General features: G+C 36.2%; 5 protein-coding genes and 1 long non-coding RNA gene across 7 annotated transcripts; 4 read left to right on the top strand and 2 right to left on the bottom strand.

The window, feature by feature from the left end:
• The first annotated feature begins 1203 nt into the window (after positions 1-1203).
• Positions 1204-7214, top strand: LOC106387716 (tetratricopeptide repeat protein 27 homolog). 2 transcript variants are annotated; one of them, XM_013827627.3, is made up of 20 exons: positions 1204-1653; positions 1810-1948; positions 2264-2595; positions 2805-2886; positions 2964-3225; positions 3493-3551; positions 3692-3781; positions 3902-3993; positions 4082-4180; positions 4272-4349; positions 4487-4571; positions 4642-4700; positions 4828-4897; positions 5040-5131; positions 5272-5334; positions 5421-5487; positions 5578-5802; positions 5895-6011; positions 6097-6249; positions 6343-7214. In XM_013827627.3, the coding sequence occupies exons 1-20, from the start codon at positions 1241-1243 to the stop codon at positions 6451-6453; spliced, it is 2688 nt and encodes an 895-aa protein (XP_013683081.1). In that variant the 5' UTR covers positions 1204-1240; the 3' UTR covers positions 6454-7214. The 2 variants fall into 2 exon arrangements, with proteins under 2 accessions (XP_013683081.1, XP_022565635.1); XM_022709914.2 differs by lacking the exons at positions 1204-1653; positions 1810-1948 and adding an exon at positions 2138-2169.
• On the top strand, positions 6675-7073 carry LOC125592760 (UPF0651 protein YPL107W, mitochondrial-like). The gene has a single exon (XM_048768153.1). The coding sequence runs from the start codon at positions 6675-6677 to the stop codon at positions 7071-7073; it is 399 nt and encodes a 132-aa protein (XP_048624110.1).
• On the bottom strand, positions 7162-9790 carry LOC106387717 (autophagy protein 5). The gene is made up of 8 exons (XM_013827628.3): positions 9545-9790; positions 9205-9329; positions 9034-9100; positions 8809-8898; positions 8363-8450; positions 8001-8147; positions 7669-7800; positions 7162-7538 (listed from the first exon to the last, which is right to left on the bottom strand). The coding sequence occupies exons 1-8, from the start codon at positions 9653-9655 to the stop codon at positions 7294-7296; spliced, it is 1005 nt and encodes a 334-aa protein (XP_013683082.1). The 5' UTR covers positions 9656-9790; the 3' UTR covers positions 7162-7293.
• Positions 9791-10041: 251 nt separating this feature from the next.
• On the bottom strand, positions 10042-12337 carry LOC106387719 (protein REVEILLE 1). Its single transcript, XM_013827630.3, has 5 exons — positions 11977-12337; positions 11564-11632; positions 11362-11473; positions 11190-11251; positions 10042-11068 (listed from the first exon to the last, which is right to left on the bottom strand). Exons 1-5 carry the CDS (start codon positions 12007-12009, stop codon positions 10208-10210), a joined length of 1137 nt encoding a protein of 378 aa, XP_013683084.2. The 5' UTR covers positions 12010-12337; the 3' UTR covers positions 10042-10207.
• A 7557-nt stretch (positions 12338-19894) lies between these two features.
• On the top strand, positions 19895-22534 carry LOC106404337. The gene is made up of 11 exons (XM_048768152.1): positions 19895-19960; positions 20020-20301; positions 20539-20812; positions 20964-21078; positions 21149-21273; positions 21577-21611; positions 21692-21769; positions 21839-21850; positions 21904-22061; positions 22130-22250; positions 22343-22534. Exons 1-11 carry the CDS (start codon positions 19895-19897, stop codon positions 22532-22534), a joined length of 1458 nt encoding a protein of 485 aa, XP_048624109.1.
• Positions 22535-25331: 2797 nt separating this feature from the next.
• On the top strand, positions 25332-26720 carry LOC111206321. The gene is made up of 2 exons (XR_002658529.2): positions 25332-25827; positions 26109-26720. It is a non-coding gene; the product is annotated as an uncharacterized LOC111206321 (long non-coding RNA).
• The last annotated feature ends 901 nt before the right edge of the window (positions 26721-27621 follow it).

The following is a 27621-nucleotide window of genomic DNA, read 5'->3' as shown; positions in this document are numbered from 1 at the left end:
CATCGGTCATACGATAAATTTTCTTCTCATTCACTCATTTGCTACTTGCAAGTTACAACGCCTTCCTCATCATTTTCCACTAATTCTTTATTTTTCAAATTTTTATTGTTACTCCCTGATAGATGCACGTATGCGATATCATAAGTTATTTTGCGTATTTCTAGTTTTGAAAACTTCACATGTCCTTTAGTGTCCACACTACTATGACATTATGAACCACACCAAATGATAACGAGACGCAAACTCGTTCGTTCATGAGCATGTAACATCTAAACCAGAATGAAACACATGATACTGATATATACAAACGCAGAAACGCTCATATATGGAGTGTGAATATTTTACACATCATATATAAAATTTGAAAGGTAAAGAGAATAACAAGTTGGGGGCTCCACATGGTAGATCATGTGGGTCCAGCTTGTGATCATGTGAAGAAATCCCTTGAGGCATTGATGGGCCAACCCCAGCATCGCTTATCAGCTTTTCTCATCATCATAATCAACTTTTATGTCATTCTTCAGATTCCTTATTCTAGATCTATATCCAATTAAACATTAATATAATATTAACATTAGCATACAAGTTTAACACACACACATATAATAACAAATTGTTCATACCCTTCTTTACACTTTTCCCTCACATGAATCCATCTTTTTGTTCTTTACTTATTCATTTTTGGATTTTACTTGTTCAATTACAGATATTTTTTAATAGTACTCGTATAGTATATAATAAGCATGAATGTATATTAAATTCCCAAGTTGAGATCATGAATTATTTACAATAGTTATTATCAAAAAAGAAATTCATTTGGAAGCAAACAGAAATTATGCATAACAAAAGAATTATCATTACACTGATACGCGTATATTAGACAGACTATTAGTAGAATCCTTGAATAAGAAATGTATTTTGAACAAAAAAAAAATACCAAACAAAGTGTAAATTTTACATAAAACTCTGAAGTCTCTGATTGGAAAAAGCGACACAATCCTGGTCAAAATTTGGCTGGGCCGGTTCGCTACTTTTGACTTTAGAGCAGTTTTTATCGGGTTTTTGTCTGGGCTAATAACCAGTTAACCACCTCTGCTTTTTAAACTGCAAACCAAACCGGAAAGACATTCGCGTAACGGTTCAACCGGGTTCACCATGAAACGACGCCGTCTTCACAACACAAAAACCTCGCAAAACCTCTTTCATTCCCGTCTCTTCCAGAACACTAACCACCACAACCATGGCCGACGGCGAAATTCAATTCCTACGCGGTTACGAGCTCCGTCTCCTCCGATGCACCGTATCTATCCCCTCCTCGGATTCTCCTCCCGAGATCCATTTGCTCGACGAATCCCAATCCGAAACCCATCCACACGACTCTCTTATAAAGTCTCTCTTGTCCTTGATCGAAGCTGGAGACTACCTCGGAGCTCTGGCCTCGGACGCTGCTAGGGTAATACTCGGCGACGCCGAGCTGGAACTAGTTGACTCGGTTGAATCGGCGGAACGAGTTTACTCCGAGGTTCTCGACAAGGTCGAGTCCTTCGTGGTGAACGATTCGTCGGATGAAATCGATAAGGCTCGCCGTGCTGTTGTGGTGATGTGCTTAGCAATCTCGTCTGCGTTTTGGTTCACTCGCTGTAATTTGACGGGGTAAGTTCATCAACTTCAAAAGTTGAGTCTTTATTGTAGAAAAAGTGGATTTTTTCTCATTAAATGTTCTAAAAGTTGAGTTTTTTTTTTTTAATTTTAATTTCGGTTATTACAAAACTCCAACGAGCTGTTTGGTTGTGTTTTCTGATCTGTTAGGCCGACAGATGGATCAGTGAAATGTTCGTTGCCGTTTAAAGTATCAGAAAGTAAGGAGTTAGTTGAATGGGAGAACTGGGCAAAGATTCAGCTCATGTCTGCTGGCTCTGACTTGCTTGGGAAGTTTTCAAATCTTCAGGTACTATCTTCCTTCTGCTTCAGCTCATGTCTGCAGGCTCTGAGCATTCATATTTTGTATGTCCTGAGATTTAAGGGCTATAGGCATTTTATATAAATTTTTACTTTTTTACAAATTTGGGAGCTTATATACATACAAGTTTTTCTCAAAATTTTGGGGGCTGTAGACCAATGCTTTACTAGCCTCTGCTCGGGACCGGCCCTGGTCAGTAGCCAAATAAAGTATGTGTGCATATATAACCACATAAGTTTTGTTACTCTTCTATTTGTTTGTTGTGAACTCTGCTTAACCCAATCCTACTTTCTTTTCCTGCAGCACTTAGTTTTTGCTAGGATGCTTCTGTTGAAGTTGAAAGATTTGCTGTTCGAGACAACTGCAACCCAAACATTTGAACTAAGGAGTGTTTCATGGTGGCTTGTCAGAGTTCTACTTATTCATCAGAGAGTTCTACACGAGCGATCTTCATCTTTGTTTGAGATGTTGCAAGTCTATATGGCTGAAGCTCTTGACCATTTTGGAGCCTTGGAGAAAGTTGAAAGCTATTGGTCTACCATGTTGCTACAAGGCGAAGTTTCATCCTTAACCTCAACCATACATCTGGAAGCATGTGTGCTGCAGTATATTTATGGACGGATTGATCCCTGTCGGTAAGTTATCATTGAGACACCATCGTCTTTACCTACTTCGTACATGTTTATAGCTTCTTATAAGATGTTTGTGACATATATATATATATATATAGCTCCAAAATTGAGTTTGTAATTTGGCGTTGCTGATCTAATTACGATACTTTGTGATCTTTTATCTACTATACTGCTATAGTATATTGGTCTTGAGTTGGAGTACAATTTTTCAGGTTACAGCTTGAATCTGCTAAAGCAGCATCAAACCTCGAGTTCTCTGTTAGTGGGGCTTTTGGATTTCGTACGATTCACCAAGTAAGCTATGATATATCTATATGTTTGTTATATTTATTCGTGTTTTGTTATTCTAAGTATCTCTGATCTTGTTATAGGTCGACCCAAAGGCACAAATGGTATTGATAGCCAAAACTAGTTCATCCAATGGGGACGTGATGTTGGCCTCTAGTAAAGCTGATGTTGGACCTTATGAGGCTTGGGGAGTTGAAGCACCTGAAGTATACATGACTCCCAAACTAGTGAACGACGAGAGTGAATCTGGCAAAGATTCTGCGACCTTAAAACCAGTCGAACAGGCAATGATTTTGGCTCAGTGCCTTTTAATTGAACGAGGTAGTCGGCACAATGAGATGCAAAGTAAGTAACTCCAAATTCAAGTGTATTTGAAACGTTTAATGTTAGTGTTCTCTGTTCTGTAATAAGCTTTGATGCAAAGATGGAAAGACCAATACTAACAATTCTGAGTAGTAAATTAACCTACCATACATCAGTTGTGACTGCAATTCAAAATGCCTGATTAGTTTCCTAAGGTCTGCTCTTGCTTCTGTTTCACTTGTGCTGAACTGTATTGAACTCTGCCCTTTAGTTTTATTTGTATATTGTAATAACTTTTTTCTCGTGCAGGATGGGATATGGCTCCATATATTGAGGCGATTGATTCTCAAAAGTCATCATATTTTGTTGTAAGCTACAATTTTCTTCAGTTATTTGATCGTCTCAAGTGAATAGTTATAAAATAAGGAGCTATTGGCTTTTCATTTCGTCATAACCTATGCAAGTGAAACAAACTGACTGACTTTTGTTTCTTCGGACATGGTATTAGCTACGGCGTTTCTGTGACTTACTACGTGTCCGGTGGGAATCAACTCGGGGTCGTACAAAGGGACGCGCCCTGGAGATGATGGGTAAACTGGTATGTATGAACTGTGTACATGATCATAATCAAATTGGTTTTTTTTCCCTCTTTTGCATTGGACTTCTCCCGTGCTGAAACACTCATTTGTTAGCGTCATTTCAATCTGTCCATTATTAGGTTGAAGCTATCAACAAGAGCGATCCTGGAGCATCACAAAGAATCCCTTTATGCTACGCAGTCCATCTCCCCACCATTCCTGCTTTAAGAAAGTAAGTTAAATTTTTATGTGCGTGTTCAAATATCCATTTTGGATTTCCTTCTGTCTTATGCATTGTACCGTTTTGATTCTATGAACAGGGAATACGGTGAGCTACTGGTGAGTTGCGGTTTGGTTGGGGAAGCAATCACAATATTTGAGAGCCTGGAGTTGTGGGACAATCTAATTAACTGCTACTGGTAAACTAAAAGTTTGAATCTTCATTTTTCCCATCCTTTCATGACTTGAATGTTTTGTTCTCGAATCTTATTACATGATGTGAAACTTCAGCCTTCTGGGAAAGAAATCAGCGGCTGTAGATCTCATCAATGCGCAGCTTTCTGAGCGGCCAAATGACCCAAGATTATGGTATATAAATCTTTGACAGTACCCTATTATACTCTCTTCGTGTTGGTTGTATATCTTATTAAAATGGCTGTGAAATACTGTAATCTTTATTGGGCTGTGAGGTGCCGTAATCATGTAATGCTTGGTATTGCTTTCAGGTGTTCACTTGGTGATGTTACGATTGATGACTCATGTTATGAAAAAGCCCTGGAAGTGTCAAATGATAAGTCAGTTCGTGCTAAGGTAGTGTGAGACACATGATTCTTATAGATATTCTCTCAGTCCACGCTCTAATTAACTCTCCTTCTTGTAGCGCGCTCTTGCTCGTAGCGCATACAATCGCGGTGATTTTGAGAAGTCAAAGATGTTGTGGTATGTAAAACAATTTGGTTCTGTTTCTTTATCTTTTTCCTTGATAAACAGGGAATGAATTTATAAAACTTAACCCTTTAAGCTGATTTACTTTTGAGATGTCTCATATTTTTTCATTCTTGTATAGGGAGGCTGCAATGGCGTTGAATTCTCTGTACCCGGATGGTTGGTTTGCTCTTGGTGCTGCTGCGTTGAAGGTATCATCAAACTCTATCTTCTCTGATAGTTCAGTAGCAAGCTTTTCCATTCCAAATGTCATTTATATGAAAAAAACATATAAATTATTGTCACCATGGCTGGGAGAGATGCTAATATAACATCTCCGATATTATACCGTAGGCCAGGGATGTTCAAAAGGCACTCGATTCATTTACTTTTGCTGTTCAACTCGATCCTGACAATGGAGAGGCCTGGAACAACATTGCTTGTCTGTAAGCACTTCAGTTTCATAATCTGCTCTGTTTATGCTGAAATTGCAGAGAAGATTAAATACTTTTTTTCTTTTCACGCACGCGTTCGTATTAAACTCACCTCACTGCTCATCTATTTTTCACTTTCATATTGGGTGCAGGCATATGATTAAGAAGAAGAGCAAAGAATCATTCATCGCATTCAAAGAAGCGCTTAAATTCAAGTATATATATCTTTCCCTTACCATTTATAACTTGAGTTAAGAATTTGATAGCGTTAGTTATCTAAAAAACATCGTTGCATCAACAGGCGAGATAGCTGGCAGATGTGGGAGAACTTCAGCCATGTAGCTATGGATGTGGGAAATATTGATCAGGTAAAGGCACCTACATAACTATTTGATTACCTTTAGCTTAGGAGTTAGACGAGTTGGTTTCATCTGTGCTGTTTTTTTTCTTTCGTTCAGGCCTTTGAAGCTATACAAAAGATACTGAGCATGAGCAAAAACAAGAGGGTTGATGTTGTTTTACTGGACCGTATAATGACAGAGTTAGAAAATAGGAATTCAGCATCGTCTTTATCGGTTGAAACTGAAGCTTCTTCTGATGAATCAACGGAGTCAAAACCGCGTGCTGCAACACCAGCTGAAACTCAGCGTCACTTAGAGTTGCTTGGGAAGATTATTCAGCAGGTTAGAAAAAACATTTTGATAGCTAGTATATTTCACTGTATTGTCTCATTGTCTGAGTTTTGAATGTGATTCTTGCTTATCTCTTTTTATAGATTGTCCGAACAGAAAGTACATCTGAAATATGGGGATTGTATGCAAGATGGAGTAGAATCAAAGGAGATCTTATGGTATGCAGCGAGGCATTGCTGAAACAAGTGCGCTCATATCAGGTATAAATGAGTCATAATTAATCAAAGCCGCTCTTTGATCTGTGAGCATCATTCTCAGCTCCATTTTGTGACATATCTCTGGCAGGGATCAGAACTGTGGAAAGACAAAGAGCGTTTCAAGAAGTTTGCAAGAGCATCGTTGGAGCTTTGCAGAGTCTACATGGAGATCTCACTGTCCACAGGAAGCAAGCGAGAGCTCTTTAGTGCTGAGATGCATTTGAGGAACACAATCAAACAGGTATAAACCAGTATTACTATTCATTAATCTCCACAATACTTGATAAGCTTTAATATGATGAGACTGAATAAATGGTGACATGTGTTTGTGTAGGCGACAGTGAGCTTCCCGGAAAGTGAGGAATTGAAGAAGCTCGAAAGTTGCCTTGAGGAGGTGAGAAATGCTCTGAAGAAGTGTGAAGAGACTACAAATACGAAAACATGAAAGAAGAAAGATACTCTAGTAGTAGTCTCTGGTCTGCGAGTGTTTGTAACATTTGTATCGTTTTTCTTGTTGTTTGGGTCAAAGACGATTCGTAGTCGTGGATCACTGGATTGGCTTCCTTTCTACCAATTATATTAGGACACGTGTACTATTATTCCCATAGAGGGGTCATTTTTGACGCGAAAACGCACTTCGAAAAAAAGAAAAAAAAATCTGTTGGTATGGTTTTGTTGCATCATCTCCATCCTCGAGTCTCGATCGCCGTATGGCCAGCTTACAATCCTCGCCGGAAAAGCCTCCAGGATGTGCTTTTGAGCATGAGATTTGGATTAACGCGAGATCTCTCTCTAAAGCGGTCCTTGGGCAAGTACTATTCCGTATCTCGACAACAACAGCTCACGTCGCCGATCTCCATGGCCACCAAGAGCGAGAATCTCGTGGAAACTTCGACGGAGGAGAAAGGTAAGGTAGATGAGGATAAGGAGGAAGAGATCTCACTCCCTCCGCCGCCGGAGAAACCAGAGGCTGGAGATTGTTGCGGTAGCGGCTGCGTACGGTGCGTTTGGGATGTGTATTATGAGGAGCTCGAAGAATACAACAAGCTTTCTAAACCCAGTTAGAATGATTCTCTTTCTTTTCGTCAAAAAATAATTTAACAGTTGATTGTTTTTGTGAATGTTCATTCTTTGAGAAGTCGAAGATGCTCTGTTTATGTTGAAACATGTTGGATCATTATATGTATATAACAAATAGTTGATGCTTTTGGCTTATAAAAAAACAAACGAGAAATCAATTTGGTCTATTCACAGGTCGATTGTAGATGCAGAGCCTTACTAGTTTTTACCTTTGAGGACCTATCACAAGAACAGAGATGTGGAGATAGAATTCTGGGTTCATCAAGTTGTTTACCACCCATGAAAACGGTATCTCTAGTTTCAATTCTATCCCTTGTATCCTTACCAGCTTGATTTCTCCCCTCGTCTCCTGCGACCCATCTGCTTCTTCTTCTCCACTCGTTTGAGCTCTGTCTCCACTGTACTCCGGGAGGAGACTTTCCATAGCGTCACGTAGAGTAAAGCATTTCCCTGTTAGATACTGGAACTAATCAGTTATCTTACACAAGAGAGATTCAAGTACAGGTCCATAAAGCCAATCTATTATTGGTGAAGATACTAAGAACAATGCGGCGGATCTTTAAGCTGAAAAATTATTTACCTTTTTCTTTGAGGAACTCAACAGGGCGATTCATGTACGAAATCTCATCCCATGTATCGATCTCAGGCACATCTTCAAGATTCTCGAAATTTTGACTTACACTTCGAACATACAGCCGAACAGGAATCCTTGCTGAAACAATGATCATCACAAGTCAAGAACATTAGGAAACCATTACTTTGCGAGGAGGTCATTATTCTATTCCTAAGTTGTTTCTGTTACACGATTTATTAGATGAGGGATACTACTATTTACAGCCAGCGTTTCTAACTAGGTTTATGTCACTTCAAACTGAATCTAAACATTTGAAGCTGAGGTTATAGTTGGCAAACCTGTCTTAACTTGTCCAGCCACATCTATCTCAGTCCCACCACCTTGTCGAGATACTGGAGATGACAAACTTTCTTTTCTTGAAAACTCATCTTCGATATTTCCCATTTTAAGCTTGGGTAATAACCTTGTGTAGGCATCAAGATCACCTGCCAAACCATCAGTTTTCAGAACTCGAAGTCATAGATATATCCAAAGGTTGTATACCAAGATTGATGAAGCAGATAGTAAAATTTGACAATGCTGAATGCAAAAGCTGTGTCTAGTGGCGGTTAGAGTTATAACCAGAAGTATTGCTGTAACAAGAATGATATTGGATATGCGATTCATTTTTTAATATATGCTTAACATGGACCACTCGTACCGTTCATGACAGAAGTCCACAGATCCTCTTGATCACTCTGAGACATATTCATAACATTCTTGCAGTTTCCATTGATAATATATGCCGCCTGCAGGAGTAAAGCATTGTTATAAAATAGCAGACAGGAGAAGCCTATGTCTACTCCACTAGGGAATGACCAATCAAATTCAGCAAATTTTTTTTTTATCATTCGCTGTCATTTGCCAGTTATAGATCTTCGACAGCCTATGAAATTCTATAACCCTCAGAACTTAACTTAACATACGGAAATGGTAATCATGGTGGCAGACAGAGATGTAAACGGTTGTAATAGATCAAAATGTGGAAGAATGCCATAAGCTTGTTCTACAACGTCAAATATACTGGAAGAGTATGCACTGTTTTATTTGGGAAGCAAATACGTTTCACTTAAAGTAAAAAAGAAAAGTAGAGAAGTTTTGACAAACCTCTTTCAAAGAGTTAACAAAGTTCCACTTGGCAGAATCTTCTCCTTCACATGGAATCAGTACGTTGCTAGGATATCCCCTAAAGTGTATCTGCAAGTAAAAAGTTTCTAAAACCCTCAAGAACAGCAAAAGATAGAAAGGAAAACTAAGGTTTGTGTATCCTAATTCAGTGTCTCTCAAACAAAAGAAGCTAATGAAGCTGAGATATAGAGAAAGAAAGGTCACAGTGAGGTTCCAAGGTCTTTCAGATTCAGCGCATAGGAGATCAAAAAGAACACCTGTTGGTATATACCTGCAATTACCAAACAAGACTCACCTCTCCATTTAAAACATATCACACAAAAAAAAGCAGTTACTCCTATTATATGGTAACAGATTGAACAGTGGGAGTAGTACCATTTAAGAGGAACGCCTTTGTAATCGAACCAGATTGAGTCTTCACCAGGAGGAAGTGAATCCTTGAAGTAAGGCTTTATCAGAGGAACTAACAGAGGCAAGTACCCTATCCTTGGTGCTAACACCTGAGTGCAAAACATAAAGAGAGAGCTTAGATCTTCGTATGCTCTTATCTCGAGCTTAACAACATTCCCTCAGTCAAATCCAATCCTCTAATGCAACTGTTCCTCCTTCTCAAACAAATTGATCATCAAAACGATATGATTCAAACCCTAAAACCCCAAATTCGATGGTGATCCAACTAACAAACAATCGTAGAAACAAAGAGAGAATCGATTACGAGAGCAGGAGGAGGAGCAGGGTGAGAAGCGACTTCGGATTTGTGGAGATGAATCTGCAGCGGAATTGCTCCTTCCCATACATACTTCATAGCTTCTTCATTCGCCGCCATTCTCTTCTTCTTCGTCTCCTCCTACGTATCCGTCGCAGCTTCTCTCTAAAAACGATCTTTCCCGTGACGTCATCTTCTCTTGCGTGTACAGTATTGATATAAGGCGTACGTTTAGATTAAATAGTTAGTCGCGAGCTAACATGATCCGTGTACCAAGTCCGAGATAGTTAGATTTTATGCGAATAGGTCTATATCGGTTTATCCTGGTTTGGCAATTATCCCAAGTTGGTTTGGTTTATTAAAATTCAAGGTATTATATACTGGTTTTGTAGAGTTTTAATTTCGGTTTCAATAACTTTCTGGTTTAATTTCTATTTTGAACTTTTCATAGAGGTAACAAAAGAATAGTAACGGGCTTAAATTTGGTTTGGTGTTCAAATCGGTTCTACCATCATAATCACTAGATTAACTCGAGTAAAAAAATTGTACAAGTGGTTTACAGTAACAAATTATGCCTAAAACAACAAACAGCTCGGAGAACAAAATAAAACAACAACAACAAAAAAAAAAAAAAAAAAAAACACTTTGATGAACATTAAGAAAATGTCATAACTATAAGCAGAGGCGTATCTGTTCTTGTTCTGCCTCTATAACCATCTTTCTCTTCTTGTATGGACCAAACCCTCTTGAATTAGACTCAGAGTTTGCTCTTCTGAGCTCCGAAAATGCAGACCTCTCGCTTGGTTTCAACTCCCACCTACACACCATTGTTTCATGTGGTTCTGAGCTCTTGTCCGTATGTCCTGTATCATCCACCGAACCAGTGTTTGATCCAGTCGATGATCCTTCATTCTGAACAGCCTTTTCTGAATCTGAGCATCTGTTTTCCACTTCTTCTTGCTTAGGAGGGACTTGTTGTATCCAACAGCTCAAGAGTTTCTTTTGTGGGTTTATCACCATGGGGAATGTTTCGGAACGGGAGAGTTTCCTTGGTAATGGCTGAATGATAGGTGACTTACAATACGTTGTTAGAGAAGAGGACACGCCTGAATCAGATACCAAAACTGTGTTACCAAAGAGTCTAAGGCTTTGCTTTGTCGGTTCCTTGACCAAGCTCTCTCTTGGAAACAACTCCAGCTTCGTAGATGGGTTTACCAGAGTCTCAAGATCTTCAGGTGCATTTGCAGTAGCTGCGAGAAGAGCAGCAGGAGGTGATGCAGAGGAAACCGGGGACAAGCTTCGATTAGGTGAATGTGAATCAGAGGAACCCAAGGCTTCTGATCCAACGGTTGACAACACAGAGGTTGGAGATCCGTTGTCTCGTTCTGAAGGAGAAACTGATCTGCTTGCTTGATCTCCCTCGTTCCCCAACTTGCGTGGGTAAGGATGTGATGGTTTTCTCTTGGGACGAGGAGGTGGTATCACAATTGGCTCCAACGAGCTCCCATTACCTCCAGATGCTTCTTTAGCAACCTGTGTATAAGACAAGATAACAGTGCTAAGTCACAAGTCTCCAGACAATCTATGCTATGGACAATGATCCCTTGTTTGGTACTTTCTGTGAACATATTATTTGCAAATAAGTTTTAAAGACCTTGGAGAAAAACTTCTGAGCATGGCTTCGAATCTGAACAGCAGTCTTTGTACCCACATGTTCTGTTTAGTGAAACAAACATATATATATATATATTTTTGGTGGTTCAGGTATTGGTAAAGAGTCTAAAGACCATATATAACTTGGTAGAAAATGATCATTCAGTTATTACCTTCTATTTTCCTCCATGCTCGCCCGTGTAGCTTCAATGCTTCAACAAACTTATTGTGCTCTTCATCAGTCCATCTCTCTCTTTCCTTTGTTATCGTGTATGGTTTCCTCACCTAGCAAGAAAGATAAACTGAGTCAAAGATCTTCACTTTTGACATAACAATATGTGACACATTAATTAGATTGCCAAATAGAAGTAAAACCTTGGGTGCATAGTCATTTCCCTCTTGGTCGCTGAATTGTATCTTCTGCTTCTCTGTAGTTTTGGCACCCTGAAGCAACCCACCACCAAGCCCAAAAGGGGAAACTTTTATTTTAGGAAAACATTAAAGTTTTGTACTTTTATAACAAAAGTGGCATTTGGTTCATTTACTTTCTACTTCAGTTGCTCAATAATACATTTTCATTCACAAAATCAAACGGTTTTAACTGTATTCAGAGATCCTAGTTACATTTACAAACACAGTTCGCTTGTATATGTTAATAACAGCCCAGCAATGTAATTATTGCAACACACCACAAACTTAGAATAAAAAAAAAAACTCAACTTCTTCTCTAAAGGGCATAAGATTCATTAGCTAATCTGGATAAAGGAGAAAAGATTTTGAGTCAACACCTGAACATTCGTAGTCAACGGAGACGACGCCATAGCTTCCCGGATTTAGAGATCTCGCCGGAGGTTAATTAAAGAAACTAAAAAGGTTAAATTTTTGAATCTCGAGGTTGAAATGAGCTTAATTTCTTCTATTCTCCGTCCGTTTGATAGAGATCTCAGAAAATAGCTAGCTCTCAGAGATTTTAAGAAAGCTGTGCTCGGTCGGAGTAAAGGAACAAGCTTTGAACGGTGTTGTTTAGCCGGAAGAAGAAGGAAAGAGCAAATGAAGAAAGCAGAGAGAGAGAGAGAGAGATTTGTGGAGGAAAGAAGAGTTTGGGGGTGGTGAGAAAAATAGGAAGACAAAAGGAGGGATGCCACGTCAGCTTCTGGTATGTGCGCTTTTTCGATTTTTATTTTAATTTTGAATTATTTTATTGGTTTCTCCATGGAACGCTCGAGAAGAAGATGAAATCTTGTGGCTCACCTTCGATGACCCACATTGACACGCGTCGCTCGTTCCTGCAGTCACTTTCTAAAAATATAATTAAATCTTCTTTTTCTGTAGTTGTCTCGGGAGATATAATTTCGTAAGCAAAGAAAAAAAAGAGGATTTTGCTGGACGGAGAAATGTGAGCCACCAGTAGATTAGAGGAAGGGACAAAAAAGGTCATACTCACGAGAGTATGATATCTTGTGCTTACTCGCTATTATCTGGCTTCTTCATGTTCATTGGTTTCCACTTCAAGAGCTTTCTTTTTTTTTTCTGGATAAAATATTTCATCTTCTTCAAGTGTTTATCATTAGATAATTTAGTTTGGAAGACATTACATATTTACATATGATTTGAGCTTTTGTGTTGGTAAGCTTATAACACTTAAACTAGATTTTTTTTTTTTTTTTAAATACGATGCTATTTGTTTTCTTTATGTCATTATTTAAGGTTGGACACAAAACTCGAATTCGAAGAACCGAACTGATCTCAATCCGAATAAATAGTACCAAATCCAAACCGAAATTGATTAAATATCTGAATTATTCAAAATTTTGGTATTTGAAGAAGTGAAAACCTAATCCGATCCGAACAACCGAAGTATTTTGGGTTTCTGAAATAGATTTATATACTTATATATATTAATTATTTTTTAGATTTAATATATATAAAAACATCCAGAATATATATGATACTTTTAAGTTTTTTTTAAATATTTGAAAATATATACAAATAATCAAACGTAAATATCTAAAATAGTTAAAATATCCTCAAAACTCCAAAATACTTAAATAATTATTAATTATCTATCCAAATATTTAAAACAAACCAATTTATATGTTAAGTTAAGTACTCTGACATATCTTATTCAAATTTATATGTAATATATTCTATTGTTTATAGATTTTTTTTATAAATTAAAGCATATAATAAATTTAATTTTTTTTTAAAATAATTTAAATTGGTTATCCAAATCCGAACCGAATCCTCAAAGATCTGAACCGGAAACGAAATCCCAAACAGACCCAGAAAGAACCCGAACTCCCACCCCTAATCACTATTATATATCTTATATGTGTCATCATAGGTTACAAAAATATATGTTATCATATAATTAATCGTATTTTATACATACCATCAAATAAGTAATCTTATAATTAATAATATTTTATACGTACAATCATATAAATAATCACATATATTATATTTTTAAATTTCAATGTGAAATATAAAAAACATAATTTAAGTTGGTGTTTGAAATTGAGCTTTGTATTGTATTTTTCTTATATATATTGAAAACATTTTTACAATGGTTATTGGAAAATATGTTAGTAAAAATCAAATTTTGAATATATGTATATTTTTGAATGAATTTTTAATATAAATCAATTTTAAATTATTATTTTGATTTGAGTATGTATATCAAGTAACATAAACTCATTACTTTTTAATATAATGTAATAGATTTCTAATTTTTTTAATAGCATAAACCCGTTATTTTTTTTTTCTAACTTACTACTATCCATGTTTACAAACATCATTATTTTTTTAACTACTATCTAAGTTGTCAAACAAAAACTTAAAGTACTTCTAATTTAATAAGATAAATACAATTATTTTTTTTGTGGTGGTAAACTTATAAGATTTAGGGAAATTGCATCTAGTAGCTAAGAAAAAAACCAAAATTCACAAAATAACTAAAATCTCATTCTCTCTCCCCTTCTTTCTTCCTATCTCTCTCTACTCTCTCTCTTAAAAACTAATTTTAGTTTTTTTTTTGGTTATTTCATAAATAACCCCGATATACAAATCCTTAAATTTACAATTCATCAGCAGATTTTTTATAAGTGTTTAAATGATTTCAGTTATGTAAGTTATAAAAAAACATATATAACATTTTTTTAATTATCTTATGTTTTAGTTTGAAATTTGTAAAATCATTGTGATCAACTGACCATTCCAACCTCCTTTGTCTCAGTAGTCTTTCAGTTCTTGGTAGTTATATTGTAACCTTAGTGGGAAATTTCAAATCAGAAATGAATTAAAATCCAAAATTAAATGAGATATTTGTATTTTTACATTAAGTTAAATATCTTCTGCCTATAGAAAATACTTGGTGTGGGTCGCTCCATTACGAAAGCCTGGATATATACACATCATATATATTTAATAATATATTCAGATACGTATTCGTGACATTTTATAATTATTTTCAACTTGTTCGTATTAATATGTTTATCCATTGTGCAGGTCGTAATCAATTTTCTTAATTGTGTAAGATAATTTAATTAAATCATTGTCAAGCATATAATATAAAAGCAAATTAAATTAATTGTATCTCATTTTGGGTGGAAGTAAAAGTTAATTACACTTTAGTTTAAAATATAGTATATCTTGACTGCACTTTTGTCCAGGTCACTGATTCTTACATTCAGCCGACTGTTCTACAGAATAAGGACACGTGGAATGAAAGATGAAGAATTCTAGACCACTCGTTTATTCTTATGTTTATTTACCAACGTTCACCGAATTTATAACATAATTCCTCAGCCACATATTTTTCTTCTCGTTGTGCTTGTGCCTTGGCACTTTGGGTTTCAAAGAGGAGAAAGTGGTTGGTGTGTGGCTTTCGTGTCTTAGTGTTATTGTTACCATATCTTCGATTGCAATAAATTCCAACCTCTAGTGGAAAACCATATCTATCTAATATGACAATCATCACTTAGAAGAAAGTAAAAAAAAAATACAAGATAAGATAACTCAATACCGTGAGTCGGCATGTGGTAGAAAACAGTAGTTCTGAAATTCATTACGAAAAAAAAATTGCATACAATAAAAAACCTTATATTAATTGCTTAACTAATAATTTAACATCGTACCCAAAGAATCCATACACTAGTAGATAATAAAATCATCCAGAGGGGTCAAAAGGCAGAGTAAATTGACTAATCCGACGAAGAATGTTAGACTTTGGTACTGATGAAAGTTAGGCAATAATCTACTGGATTGTGTGAAATGGCACGTTACATCATTGTGATATTTTTCGTTTTCGTCACAGCCATACGTTAATCTTTTTGAGATATCTCGCCTTGTAAGTTGTACACCATATATTATTCTTTCGAAAGGTTGTTTGTCTTTTGCCATATCCTTACCAATTTTAAATTTTCCAAGCGTTGGACATTTCTAAGTAAACTACATTTCCTGCTGTTTTCGAACTAAAACTTGATCAGGTGAACTTGATTTGTAGGACTTATAAGTTATAAATCGCAATATTTCACAGATGCAAGCAGAGTCGGTGATATTAGCATTAGTAGAAAACAACATAGAGAATCAATTAGGATCATTTGTATGAGTGAGCGAGAAAAAGAAAGGTGGGTGGGTCCATATACTTGGTATTGATAAAGTCCATTGTCTATAAGCTTCTAGGATCTTAATTATGTGGTTCATATTTATTCCCCAACATCTTTTGTGCCTGCCGCCTTTATAGCCAAACGGGATAAAAGTGAAGAATCAGATATTCTTCTGAAATAAAGACCTCTGACTTTGTGATAATCAGTAAGAAAGATTGTGTGGTGTGTAAAAAAGGGCTAGACCAGTGAAACTATTTATGGACCAACCGTTCCTTTTGGATTTCGAATGTGGTAGAAGCGGGGTCAAAGTGAAGTAAGAAATAGTGTTTTTTTTAGAGAAGTAATAAGAAATAGTGTTGGGACAACTGTCACAATATGGTACTTATAATTTTTAAGTGGTTGTAACGCTAGAAAATATAATATTTGTTGGTATTTATAAATATATGTCTACCGCGCAGATTTTTGTTTTCAATTATTTTTATATACACATTTTTTTTTCAATTCTAAATTGGTATATATTATAATATATATGTGTATATCAATTTTTATAACATAATAAGTTTACGGTATATTTTTTTCATTGAATAGATTGTTTCAAACTTTCACATGTATTTGTATCTTTTTCTATATATACATTTTTGGATTATTATTTCTTTAATAAAATCGTAACTATATATATAAAAATTAGTAAAATATTATTTTATTGTCATATTCAAAGATATTGTAACATTTCACAAATTTAGAAAGTTTGAAAAAAATTAAACTTTTCGCTTCGTAGATTTATATTATCGAGTAAATAATTAAACATTTAGTTTTTATTTAATTTTTCAAATAAACTATATAGTTTTAAATTTGTTTTCATTGGTTTAAGGTAGTAAATATTAATCATTGTTAGATAATATGATTTTTGTTATCTAAATTTTTTTTTATATAATTTTAAAAGTTAACATCGACAAATATTAAAATAATTAACATATGGAAGTATAGTATTACAACACTAAATTATATCTATTTAATTTATACTATCCATAAATCCAATAGATCATCTATTGTTTAAATCCAATTATTGATAGCCCAATAAAAATTTCTGGTATGCCCAAAATTTAAATGATAAGATTAGAGATTAATGTAAGATGATTTTCTAGGAATAGGTCTATTAGATCCATTTTTAAAAAAATCACACATGAATCAAGGTTGTGACTTATGTTTTAATATATAAGATACAAAAAGGAAAAGAAGGAGGAATAGCTCCCACAACCTCATTAAGCAAATTTGTATTTTATCACTCGCTGCTGAAATTACTTGGAAGGCCCAAAACGCCACAGAACAATTGTGATCTCAAGTAAAGATAATCTATACTATATATAAAAGTTGACGATATAAGTCATTGTAGGATTTAAACCGATCAATCTTATTATGACACATCATTATATTAGTTTATTTTTTATAGAAATTATTTATATTTCTAAAATTATATTAAAAACGAAATTAATATTCTATTTTTAACTTAAACTAACAAAATAAATATTAACATTTTACAACTTGCTTTAAAATGTTAATTGTTATAGTGAATGGGAAATCAAAATTTTAAAAATTACCTGTTAATAAAAAATGTAAATTATCTAATAAAGTAGGCTAATAAAAATTAATTAGTTTTAAAAATGTCATGATTTCCAAATTTATTTATATGAACATAAAATAGGCTAATGAAAAAAAAATTTGGTTTTTAAAAAATGTCATGATTTCCAAATTAATGTACATTAACAGAAAATAGAAGTTTTAATACTTAATGTGAAAATTTACTTAATATAAAAATAAGAAACTTTCTAATATATGAAGTATTAGGGTGAGTATAAAAGCTGATGGTTGAACGAAGATATATATGCAGTCTCTTACCTGAAGACTACACAGCTCGCTTTCATATGATTGAGAACGTGTTAGATTTTTGAAGAAGCATACAAGTTCCTGGAGAGCTCCCTGAGAATCTGAGAGGTGAGTTTATGTACACCGCTTTACTAAACAGTTAAGCAAATAAGACCTCGATAGAGCAAAAGCTGCTTTCAAGAAGATGAGAGAGCTAGGTTTTCTCTTGAAACCTTTACCGTACAGCTCCACGACGTTGCTATACAGTTCTGTTGGGAACCGAGGTAAGGTCGATGAGATCTTGAGAGGAATGAACGAAAACAACGTTAAGCTCGATAGCCTCACCCGGTGGCGGATCTAGGATGAATTTCTACCCGGGGCAAAACAACAAAACACTAGTAATATATTTATAAATTCAAATTTTCATCCAAGGCATTAATAAAATTCTAAAATTACACTTAAAAAAAAAATCGGGGGGGGGGGGGGGGGGGGGGGGGGGGGGGCAGCTGCCCCACCCACTCAGCTGCCCCACCCACTCCCCACCTAGTTCCGCCGCTGGCCTCACCGTGAACAGCATTTTGCAAGTGTACGCTGCTGAATCTGATGTGCGGTCAATGGAAAAGCTTCTGGCTGGTTGTGAAGTGATCACAATGCTTCATGTGCGCACAGCTCTTGACATGGTGCCAAGAGAGAAGCAAGAGAGCATCGGAAGTGAAAGATCACGAGTCGTATGAGGAGCTCATGAGGCTATACGTGAAGCATGAAAGAGTAAAGATGTTTACCGTATATGGAATCTATACAAGAAGACAGTAAAGCTTGACAGTGAAGGATTCAATCTCTCTTGAATTCTAGATGATATCAAAGGAGTATGAAAGATGTACTACAAAGAGTATGAGTGGTCGGGTCTTGAGTTTGATGTCCGATTCCCAACTATGTTGGTGTCTGGTTTTCACAAAAAAGGAATGATGAAACAAGCAGATATACTTATGAAAAAGAGTACATGATGTAAGAGACAGAAGATGTGATAATAAACCAATCACTTCTTTGCTAAAAAAGTGGGAGAAAATTGGGAATCGAGCGAAGCCTTCACACTTGAGAAACCTTATCAAGAGTCTAAGTGACTCAAATAAGTTCTCTAAAGCACTTGAGGCATCTTCAGTGCTTTGTGAAAAAGAGGTGGTCAATCTTTTTTTTTGTGATCGATCTTTCTCCAGAAGATATAATGAGAAAGTGTTGGGTTTGAAAGAAGCTGATAAGTTTTTCGAAAGAAGCATCCGAATAAGATCAAGGGCTACGCCTACGCTACATTCTTAAACACCTGCACGAGATGTTACCAAAATGTTAATAAAGCGGAGGCTATCTTCGAGAAGATGGGAGAGCTAGGTTTCCTCTCCAAACTTTTCCTATTTAAGTATGGGCAATTGATATCAAAACTGCTACACTAATAACAACTTTAAAAGATAGATATAAAGTTAAAAAATCATCTAAACTGATAACATATCACAAAATTTTCTAAAACCATCTAAAATAATACCAGGTTGTTATTATGTTCTTTCTTGAACCACTATATTATTTCGCTTTCATTGAGTTTACAACTCTTTTATCAAAAAGCTACTAACAAGAGAAATTCATTTATATGAAATACATATTGCTAAAAGATAACTTCTTTATGAGTTTCAAGCTGTTTCTTATAATCAAAAGACAAAAAATTGCTTAATAATCAGCAGTTAAATTTTTATCAACACTTTTTATTATATTTCAGCACAAATTTTAAAAGATAATACGAACATAACCCTTATAGAAAGCTAATCAATATATGCTTTATGAAGCAAATCTAAAAGTAAGTGTAGTCAACAAATCTTTAAAAAAATATATAATCTAACTAATACTAAAAGGGTTATATGAGGAGTAGAGAGGACGTCCACGTCAGATTAAAAAATCAGCCAATGGGAGAACAGCTCTCCGCCACGTCAGACACGCGATGTCCAAAATTGAGTATCGGCCCCTTTCTCTTCGTCTTCTCCGTCGTCTTCGTTTCATGCGTTCACCGTTCTGGCTTACTAGCAATCAATCCCGTCCCCAGCAATCAATCCCCTCTCCATTTCTACACACTATTTGATCTCATTAATTGAACCTTTTGGCTTTCCCAATCTGAGGTTCTATATAGATCTCGCACTCCACCTCTTATCTTCACCAAATCTTATTCCCTCCTCACGATTATACTATACCCTCCGCGATGATGTTATCCGATGTTTCCGAGTCAGTGAAAGCGAGCGGTGAAGCTACGGTTCCCTCCGTTCTGGTCAAACCCGTCAATCAAACCAGTGTCTCTTCCGGCGATGAAAAAGCCGGCGATGTCAGTTCCGTGAAACAGAAGTTCTCTCTGCGGCCTCCTCCGGTCCGAGCAAGTCAATCGGCAAAACCGGTGTTTCTGCCGGCCTCAACATCGGCGCTAAGTACAAAGCCTCTGTCTCTTCCCGCGATAAAGGCAAGGCTATCGTTGGGAAGGCGATTACCTTCAGAGACGTGACGTTCGGGCCATATGACGGCAAGATACAGTTTCGTCTGATCCACTTTTGGGAGGCTTGGAATGTTCAGATGAAGGTGCTTATTGGCCTCGAGATGATCCTCATCGATGAAGAGGTAGAAACCGATATCTTTTTGCAATTATAGTTTATGCAATTGTTTGTTTATCAGCGGTTTAAACCAAATATTTGCTATAAATGTCTTATTATATCTGAACAACATCCATCACCCTAATAACTAAGTTGTTGTTAGCATCATCATGAGTATACTTTTGTGGGTTAGATGTATAAGTAAATTTTGTTTCGACTCAAGTTATCTTGGCTAGCTTCTCTAACTACTTCTCTTTTGTAACAGGAAAATGTTATCCAGGGTTTCATCCCTAATGGAAGGATTGAGACTTACTTGCGTCACATGAAGGCCGGTGGTACTTACCGACTCAACAAGTTTTTTGGATCAAAGAGCAAGCCTATTTATCGGGTAGCTGAACCAGATGTCACCATTAGCTTCTCATGGAACTCTGTCCTCTATAATCTCGAGGACAGTTCCATTAACTTCCCTGAGGATCGGTTCCGGATCCATGGTTACAGAGAATTCGAGGCTGCCTCTGATCAAAGAGGTGATCTTTATGGTAAGTTCTCACCAGCTTTAATCCACATAGATGTTTTAATTGATTCTAGAGTGTTGCCTAGGATAGTGTTTTCATACAGACTCAGAAATTTAGGTTTTATTGCTTGGATTTATAAGATATAAAACAGTGATTTTTATTATCTTCTTTGCAGATTATATAGGCAATATCAAACTTGTGAATGGGCAGGTTCTCAGTGACGGTCCTCTTCTTGATGAAACAGAGATAGCTGCATCCCGCCGAGTTGAATTTCATGTTCAAACACATGAGTGAGTTGTTCTCTAACTTCTTCAGCATACACATATGGTTTATCTTACTGAATGGTTTGTGTTGTTACAGCGACCCCGTTCTGAAGTTGTACCTCTGGGACAAGGCTGCCTTCCAGTTCTGTGAGAAGTTCAAGGCGTCTGTAGGCACTGCCCGTGTTATCTTAGTGACCACCTTAAACCCGAAACGGTTTGGAGGTTTGTAATACTAACTTTTTATTGTTGTTTAAGCTGTTAGTTATGGTTCGGATCGTATATGTCATGGTGGTTTATAATAGGCATTATTTTATGTGGTGCATAATTATTGATATAGGCTGACAGAGCTATTTTTTAATTGACTCTAGAGTTTGTTAGGTATGAAGCATTTAAAATATATGTGAATATTTATTAGTAGACTGAGCAAGGCCTGAACTGATTACACATTCTGTATTGATATACATATTCTCTTACTTTAGGTATGTCATAATTTTGCTTATATATCATGTCATCTTTCTGTTGTAGGAGTCCTCTCTCTATCTTCTATGGCGTCTTCACGGGTATTTCTGGATAGTGATGTCCAAGAAACCCGGTCTTATCTCAGCTGGTAATGTTTATGTTTCATGATTTGGAATATCAGTTCAGTTATTACGATATCATAATTTCTGATTTGACTTTTTCCACTAAGCTGGACTCGAACTTAGATGTTGCCAACAGGGTTAATGCATAGGTGGTCACCAAGCCTGAGTTAGCGACTTTGGGAGACCTCTTTTCCTATATGAATCAGGCAGCCGCTAAGGTATTATAGTCTCAATTTCTGATGCTCGCATCTAATTTCAAACATGTTTCCAGGTTGCTTGGTTTGAGTGCGCAGCAACTATTGATGATGTTGTGCACGGTTCTGAGTGGTATTATATAGGCTGCGGTGTGTGCCATACCAAGGCGACCAAGGGACCTACAACCCTTATGTGTAAGAAATGTGGGAAGAATGAGATTGATGGTGTGGCGCAGTAAGTGGTTTATATATAGTTATATACATTCTTTGACTGCAACGTTTATTAATGTCTCTCTATTACAGGTACCTGTCTAAACTCTCTGTTTATGACCAGAAGGATCAAGCCGTATTTGTTGTTCTTGGGGATGCTGGTGAGGAGTTGACTGGAAAGAAAGCTGCTGAGTTAGTTGAAAGATACTATCAGGTAATTGGAAACTTGTATATTTATAAGATTTAGAAAGAGATTATTACTAAAACTTTGGAAATGTATTCTGATAATGTCTACATATATGTTAGGCCAATGAGGATGTGGGAGAGGATCACATAGTTCTAGTGCCTCAAGCCATGATTGATACCATCGGGCAAACAAGGAAGTTCATTGTGAAGGTATCAGATCACAATTTGAATGGCAAATCCCAGACTTTAACTGTGACAAAGGTGTCCTCTCGAAGCCCCAGAACCCGTGGTCGAGACAGGAGAGAACGTTGATGGGGAATCTGATAGTGGGGGGGGGGGGGTGATCATGCAGATGAATCGGCGAGGATGAGTGCTGATGGGGTTGAGTTTGAAGGTGTCCAGCGTGCCAAATGTGGCTGATGAAGTCTTATTTCTTTCTTCTGTTTAATTTAAGACTATGCTTTGTTTCTTCTTTTTCTGAATTTTGCTTTGCAGTGTTATAACAACCTTGGTTATAAACTCTTTTGCTAATAAAATCTATCTTTAGTATCTATATATTTATGGGTTTGAAAAATAATGATTGATAGATCATTATATTTTCTTGATGTACGAATGAGTGAGTAGTCTATACCAAATGAAATTTCAATACCCTTGGTTTCTATAAGTGATTTATAATTTTATATTTGTATTTGTGATCTATGTAGTTTAAATTTAGTTATGAAAATATAATTTTTATGCTGTTATTTTAATCTAGGCAAACACATTTAAAAAATAAATAAAAATGAGACAAGTGTAACCGGTTTTCATTTCTTGGTCTATTTTACATTTTGCAATCGCTTTATTTGATCAATTTAGTTTAAGAATTTGAATATTTTTTCTTATTGGAATATGTGTAGATCAAAATATAATGACGGCTAACTATGTAATGTGATCTTTGTAATCTTTATAGAAACCAAAAAAAAATGATAATATCTATATATATTTACCACAACAATTGGTAAATAACAAACCAGTTCAGAAATATTTCAAATTCCGAATTCAATTTACAACTACTATACCAGATTGATCATCTGATTTTTATTTAATTATAGTAGAATTAGTTTAGAATTTCTCAAGTTTGCCGTGTGATTTGAGAATATGTATTAGATGATTAGTTAGCATTGCTTAGGACTAAGTTCTTTAACTCATTCGATCAAAAACATAATAATTATAATTATAGGTAGACACCCATGAATGATTAAATACATTAACTCTTTATATAAGCCAAAAATGGAAATTTTGCCGAAAATAAGAACACATGTTGATATCAGGATTCGAACCCTGGCCAAGAGCTTATGCAAAGGCTACTCTATCAATAGACTAAAGACACACATTGCTAATATATGACAAACACTAAACATATATATGAACCGCTCGGGAAGATTTAATTGCTTCTTCTTCCTTTTTAACGAGGGAAAACTCGACCCTTCCTCTTCTATATTTCAACTGCCTTTCAATCCAATCTCCTCGCCATGGCTGATCAAAATCCTTCTTCCTCTGTTCGAACTAGGATTCGGAGGTTTATCGAGATTGATAACGCATATGGAGAACACTTCCAATTCCGATCGCGAGCCCCGTTCAAGTCGTTTGATGAACGTCTACAAGAAAGTCGATTCATATTCTCCAGGACCGTCCCACCAATCGGGGGTTACTCTCGGCGTCATCACAGCCACGAAGCCACCATCCGGTATCGCTCTCTTTGTCTCCGAGGTTTTGTGGTTCAAGGTTCTCTAGATCCTAGGAATCGTCTTTTAGAGGATGTCTTTAGGGTTATTGATAACATAGGGTGGTGTTACACGGTGTTGCATGTGAACCCGTTCTGTCCTAGAGTTGTGAGAGAGTTCATCTCTAACAAACCATTCAACGAGGATGGAGCTCTTATTCGGGGATTTGTGTACCGTTTCTCCCCCACGGTGATCAACCAATTGATGATGACACCGTCTGTTGAACACTCCTTTCAGTGGAAAGACGTTGTGCTGAAGCAGGCTATCACACACCTCACCGGGGGTCAATGCTCTGGATGGACGTGATTCAATCTAAATGCTCTGCTCAATCCCTTCCAAGTTATGTACCGTGTGTGTGAGCGTAACTGGCTTCCAGGTCCGGATTCTGATTTGATGATGAAAAAGCGTCTCCGCCTCCTGTATGCTGTGTCCAAACGCAAAGAAATCGACTTTGGCCAGCTTATGTACGAACAAGTTATCGACATGGCCCGTGTAACAGATTTGGAGACAGGCTTGATATTTCCAAATCTGATTTATCAGCTCTTGGTGCTTCAAAAAGAAGTCCCTCTTTTACCGGGAGATGAAGAACCAATTAGAAGAGGTCTCCCCATCTATGGCTCTGAAAGTGGAAGGAGTGAAGGAAGTGGTCCGAGGGGACGTAGAAGGCTATGTTAGTGTAATAGCCAAGTGTTTTTTTTTGTGCAAAGTCCATCGTTCTCTCATGAATGTAGCTAACGTATGATCTTTTTGGTAAGTAACATGTGTCTGAATCCTCTTCCGAAGGTTGTAATCACAGTGACAGTTACGTTTTTGTTATGATGTCATTGTATAAATGAAAATGTTGTTTGGTATGAGATTATCTTTTCAGTTGTTTCTATTACTACTCTTTTTGTTCCACCATTGTTGAGATGAATTTATTGTTGTTAGAAAGAGAACATATTGTTGCTAGATTCTTGGCTTTGTTATAAAGAAGCAGTATGAAGAGGTGCAGAATCTTGGCTTTGGTCGATTCTATACAGTATGTGTTTGCTACCAAATCCCGAGTCAAAACTCTACACAGTCAAAGCAGTTGTACTTGGAGCAACATACAAAAAAGGAGCAACATATAAACCCTCGATGCGAGGAATAAGAAGAAGTCATGGCTGAGACTTGATATATTCCTAATTTTTTTATGATTACTTAAGCTATTCTTTTTGTTTTTAAACAACCCAATATACTTGATTTTTTTAGAGTTTTGAAAAATACGACTCTTTCATTCCAAACAATAGCATTCTTAATTATCTGCACTTTTCATTTTTTGGATAGTTAAAACTACATCAAGTATAGCTATTTTTTTATAATGCTATGAAGACTTTGTTTTTGCTTTATTTAAGAATTTGGTTTTAGATTTTTATAATTTATATCATCTAAACAAAATTAGTATTTCTATGGTATCAATTTATTTTAATATGTGATTCCATATATTGCAATTTTGGATCCTTCATGTACGGTCCCTACAATTATTTTTGAATAACATAATTAGAACCATATTTCATATTTGATTGAAGGAAACTTCAAAAAAAAAAAAATTATACCATTGGATTGGAATGATTCAACGGTTTAGATTAGTAGTCTAGGTTATCCTCACCATTGGCTCCCATTGGACGAACCCATTGGAAGTAACGCCGCATCTTCTTGATATATGGAGTCATCCTATAGATTCCTCTACGCTAATCCATTCATCTCTTACCTCAACCCACCACAAGTCTCTCTCATATGTCGTAATCCATATCAAGCCACCACAATCCTATCCCAATTCTGTTCCAATCAACACGAGTTAGATTAGAGCATTATCTTAAGCAGGTAATCGACATCTAGACAATTGATCTTTTTCTTCCATCTATCTGATCTTTCTAATACACCTCAAGACTCATATATCCACTAAGATTTGAAGCATTACGTTTTTCAAAGATAACCAGTAGTTTGAATTTGTAGATATAAACAAAGATCTAGCTCTCATAGATTTATCAGTTTAGTCTTCCCTAATTACCTCATCAGATAGGTTTGTCAATTAGCTAGGATTGCATGTTCTTAATACGTTTTTATCTTTATTCTAAAGATCTATATTTGGTTAACTTTCACAGCTACCACTCTGATGGAATCAAAGAAGCAGTCAACACAGCTCAACCAGCCACAACAACCGCCAGATCAATTAGCGGTTAGCACAGCTCAGCCAGCCACATCAATAACCACTCAAGGAAGCTCAACCTCGGGAGTAACTAATGTATACAAGCTAAGCAAAGCCGAGCTCAAACGCTACCAATTGACACGCATTGAGGAACCAGAAGAACACATCGACCCAGACTACTTGCGTTATTTGAAAGCAATAGGTGCGTACGACTCATCTCAACCGCAGTCAGAACGAGGAAAGGGTCAGGGTCGTGAACACATCGACCCAGACTACTTGCATTATTTGAGAGCAATTGGTGCGTACGACTCAATTCAGCAACAGCCAAAACGAGGAAATGGTCGTGGTCATGAGGGTCGACGCTAACACATCTACCTAATATTCCTAATGTTGTGATATTTGTATCACCACTGCTTCGTAATGTTTTATTTGCTTCAGTATGCTATTTTTCTTGGTATGGATAATTTGATTCTCTATGTTTGATTTGCTTCAGCACAACATTTTCTTTGCTTGGTATGTTGTATTTCCTTTGTCTGTTATATTTGCTTGGTATGTTTTGATTCACTAATGTTGACACAGCAATCCAACCAATAAATGTTTTACTATTCAATAAGATACACATATAAAAAAAATTATATATAAAATTCATATCCATTAAAGCATTTCCTGAACAATACATAAATATGATCAATTTATAACTAAATTATAATACTGAGTGGAACCATATGTTACCTTATAGCTTATAATCGGAAATTAACTAACAAGAGCAATTTTCAATACACAGCTGATCTATCTCAGCCATCCCCCAACAATCAATTACTTGCCAAGCACACAATGACAACAGACACAATCACTTCAATTACAACAGAAGAAAAAAATATAAACGCACCATGAACAACCCATAATATTCCAAGATTTAAATACGTTAAAGGAAGAGACTAATGAATACATAATCCTATAGACATTTAATTGTATAAATACGTTGACTACGTTACAACAATCTCGCAAGGAGATGAAAACGTACACAATCGTATCAATTCACATAATTATTATCTGAACGCAAAATCATTAACAAATCTCCTAATTACAGAAAATTCTTAATCTGAAAAGGAAAGAAGTATAAACCATTGTATAAACATTAAAAATCTTTTATACCCTAGCAAAGAACGAAAATAATATCAAAACCTACTTCCGCCGGAGCCGCTTATTCTTCACGCATATACGCAGGAACGTCCTCGACCATTTCGCAGGCCAGCTCCGACGACTGTGTAAGCTTAATCGTGATGACTACTCCACCCTCCGACCAACCCATTCAATCTGCGGGTGAGTATATTAGCTTTGCGTCCGACTATGCATAAACGACGGGATATATATATTTTGGGTTGTTCTCAGATAAATTTCGATCAACATAAAACCCTATCCAATCGGAAATAAACCATAATATAAGTTAGTTCTACGACCAATCTATG

This window comes from Brassica napus, chromosome C9 (assembly GCF_020379485.1).
Source record: "Brassica napus cultivar Da-Ae chromosome C9, Da-Ae, whole genome shotgun sequence".
Lineage (NCBI taxonomy): Eukaryota > Viridiplantae > Streptophyta > Magnoliopsida > Brassicales > Brassicaceae > Brassica > Brassica napus.
The sequence above is the reverse complement of the archived record's forward strand: the minus strand, read 5'-3'. Positions and strand labels throughout refer to the sequence as shown.

What these genes read in the sequence shown, in the direction of transcription:
- LOC106387717 (XM_013827628.3), bottom strand. Translation starts at nt 9,655, where the DNA reads ATGGCGGCGAATGAAGAAGCTATGAAGTATGTATGGGAAGGAGCAATT. An exon ending in AAAGACCTTGGAACCTCACT is followed by an intron (nt 8,899 to 9,033) that starts GTGACCTTTCTT and finishes TTTTACTTGCAG; the next exon opens with ATACACTTTAGGGGATATCC. An exon ending in TTGTTAACTCTTTGAAAGAG is followed by an intron (nt 8,451 to 8,808) that starts GTTTGTCAAAAC and finishes TTACTCCTGCAG; the next exon opens with GCGGCATATATTATCAATGG.
- LOC125592760 (XM_048768153.1), top strand. Translation starts at nt 6,675, where the DNA reads ATGGTTTTGTTGCATCATCTCCATCCTCGAGTCTCGATCGCCGTATGG.
- LOC106404337 (XM_048768152.1), top strand. Translation starts at nt 19,895, where the DNA reads ATGATGTTATCCGATGTTTCCGAGTCAGTGAAAGCGAGCGGTGAAGCT. An exon ending in TTTCATGTTCAAACACATGA is followed by an intron (nt 21,079 to 21,148) that starts GTGAGTTGTTCT and finishes GTGTTGTTACAG; the next exon opens with CGACCCCGTTCTGAAGTTGT. An exon ending in CTTCTATGGCGTCTTCACGG is followed by an intron (nt 21,612 to 21,691) that starts GTATTTCTGGAT and finishes TTGGAATATCAG; the next exon opens with TTCAGTTATTACGATATCAT.
- LOC106387719 (XM_013827630.3), bottom strand. Translation starts at nt 12,009, where the DNA reads ATGGCGTCGTCTCCGTTGACTACGAATGTTCAG. An exon ending in AGCATGGAGGAAAATAGAAG is followed by an intron (nt 11,252 to 11,361) that starts GTAATAACTGAA and finishes TTCACTAAACAG; the next exon opens with AACATGTGGGTACAAAGACT. An exon ending in CTCAGAAGTTTTTCTCCAAG is followed by an intron (nt 11,069 to 11,189) that starts GTCTTTAAAACT and finishes TCTTATACACAG; the next exon opens with GTTGCTAAAGAAGCATCTGG.
- LOC106387716 (XM_013827627.3), top strand. Translation starts at nt 1,241, where the DNA reads ATGGCCGACGGCGAAATTCAATTCCTACGCGGTTACGAGCTCCGTCTC. An exon ending in GGACGGATTGATCCCTGTCG is followed by an intron (nt 2,596 to 2,804) that starts GTAAGTTATCAT and finishes ACAATTTTTCAG; the next exon opens with GTTACAGCTTGAATCTGCTA. An exon ending in AAAAGTCATCATATTTTGTT is followed by an intron (nt 3,552 to 3,691) that starts GTAAGCTACAAT and finishes ACATGGTATTAG; the next exon opens with CTACGGCGTTTCTGTGACTT.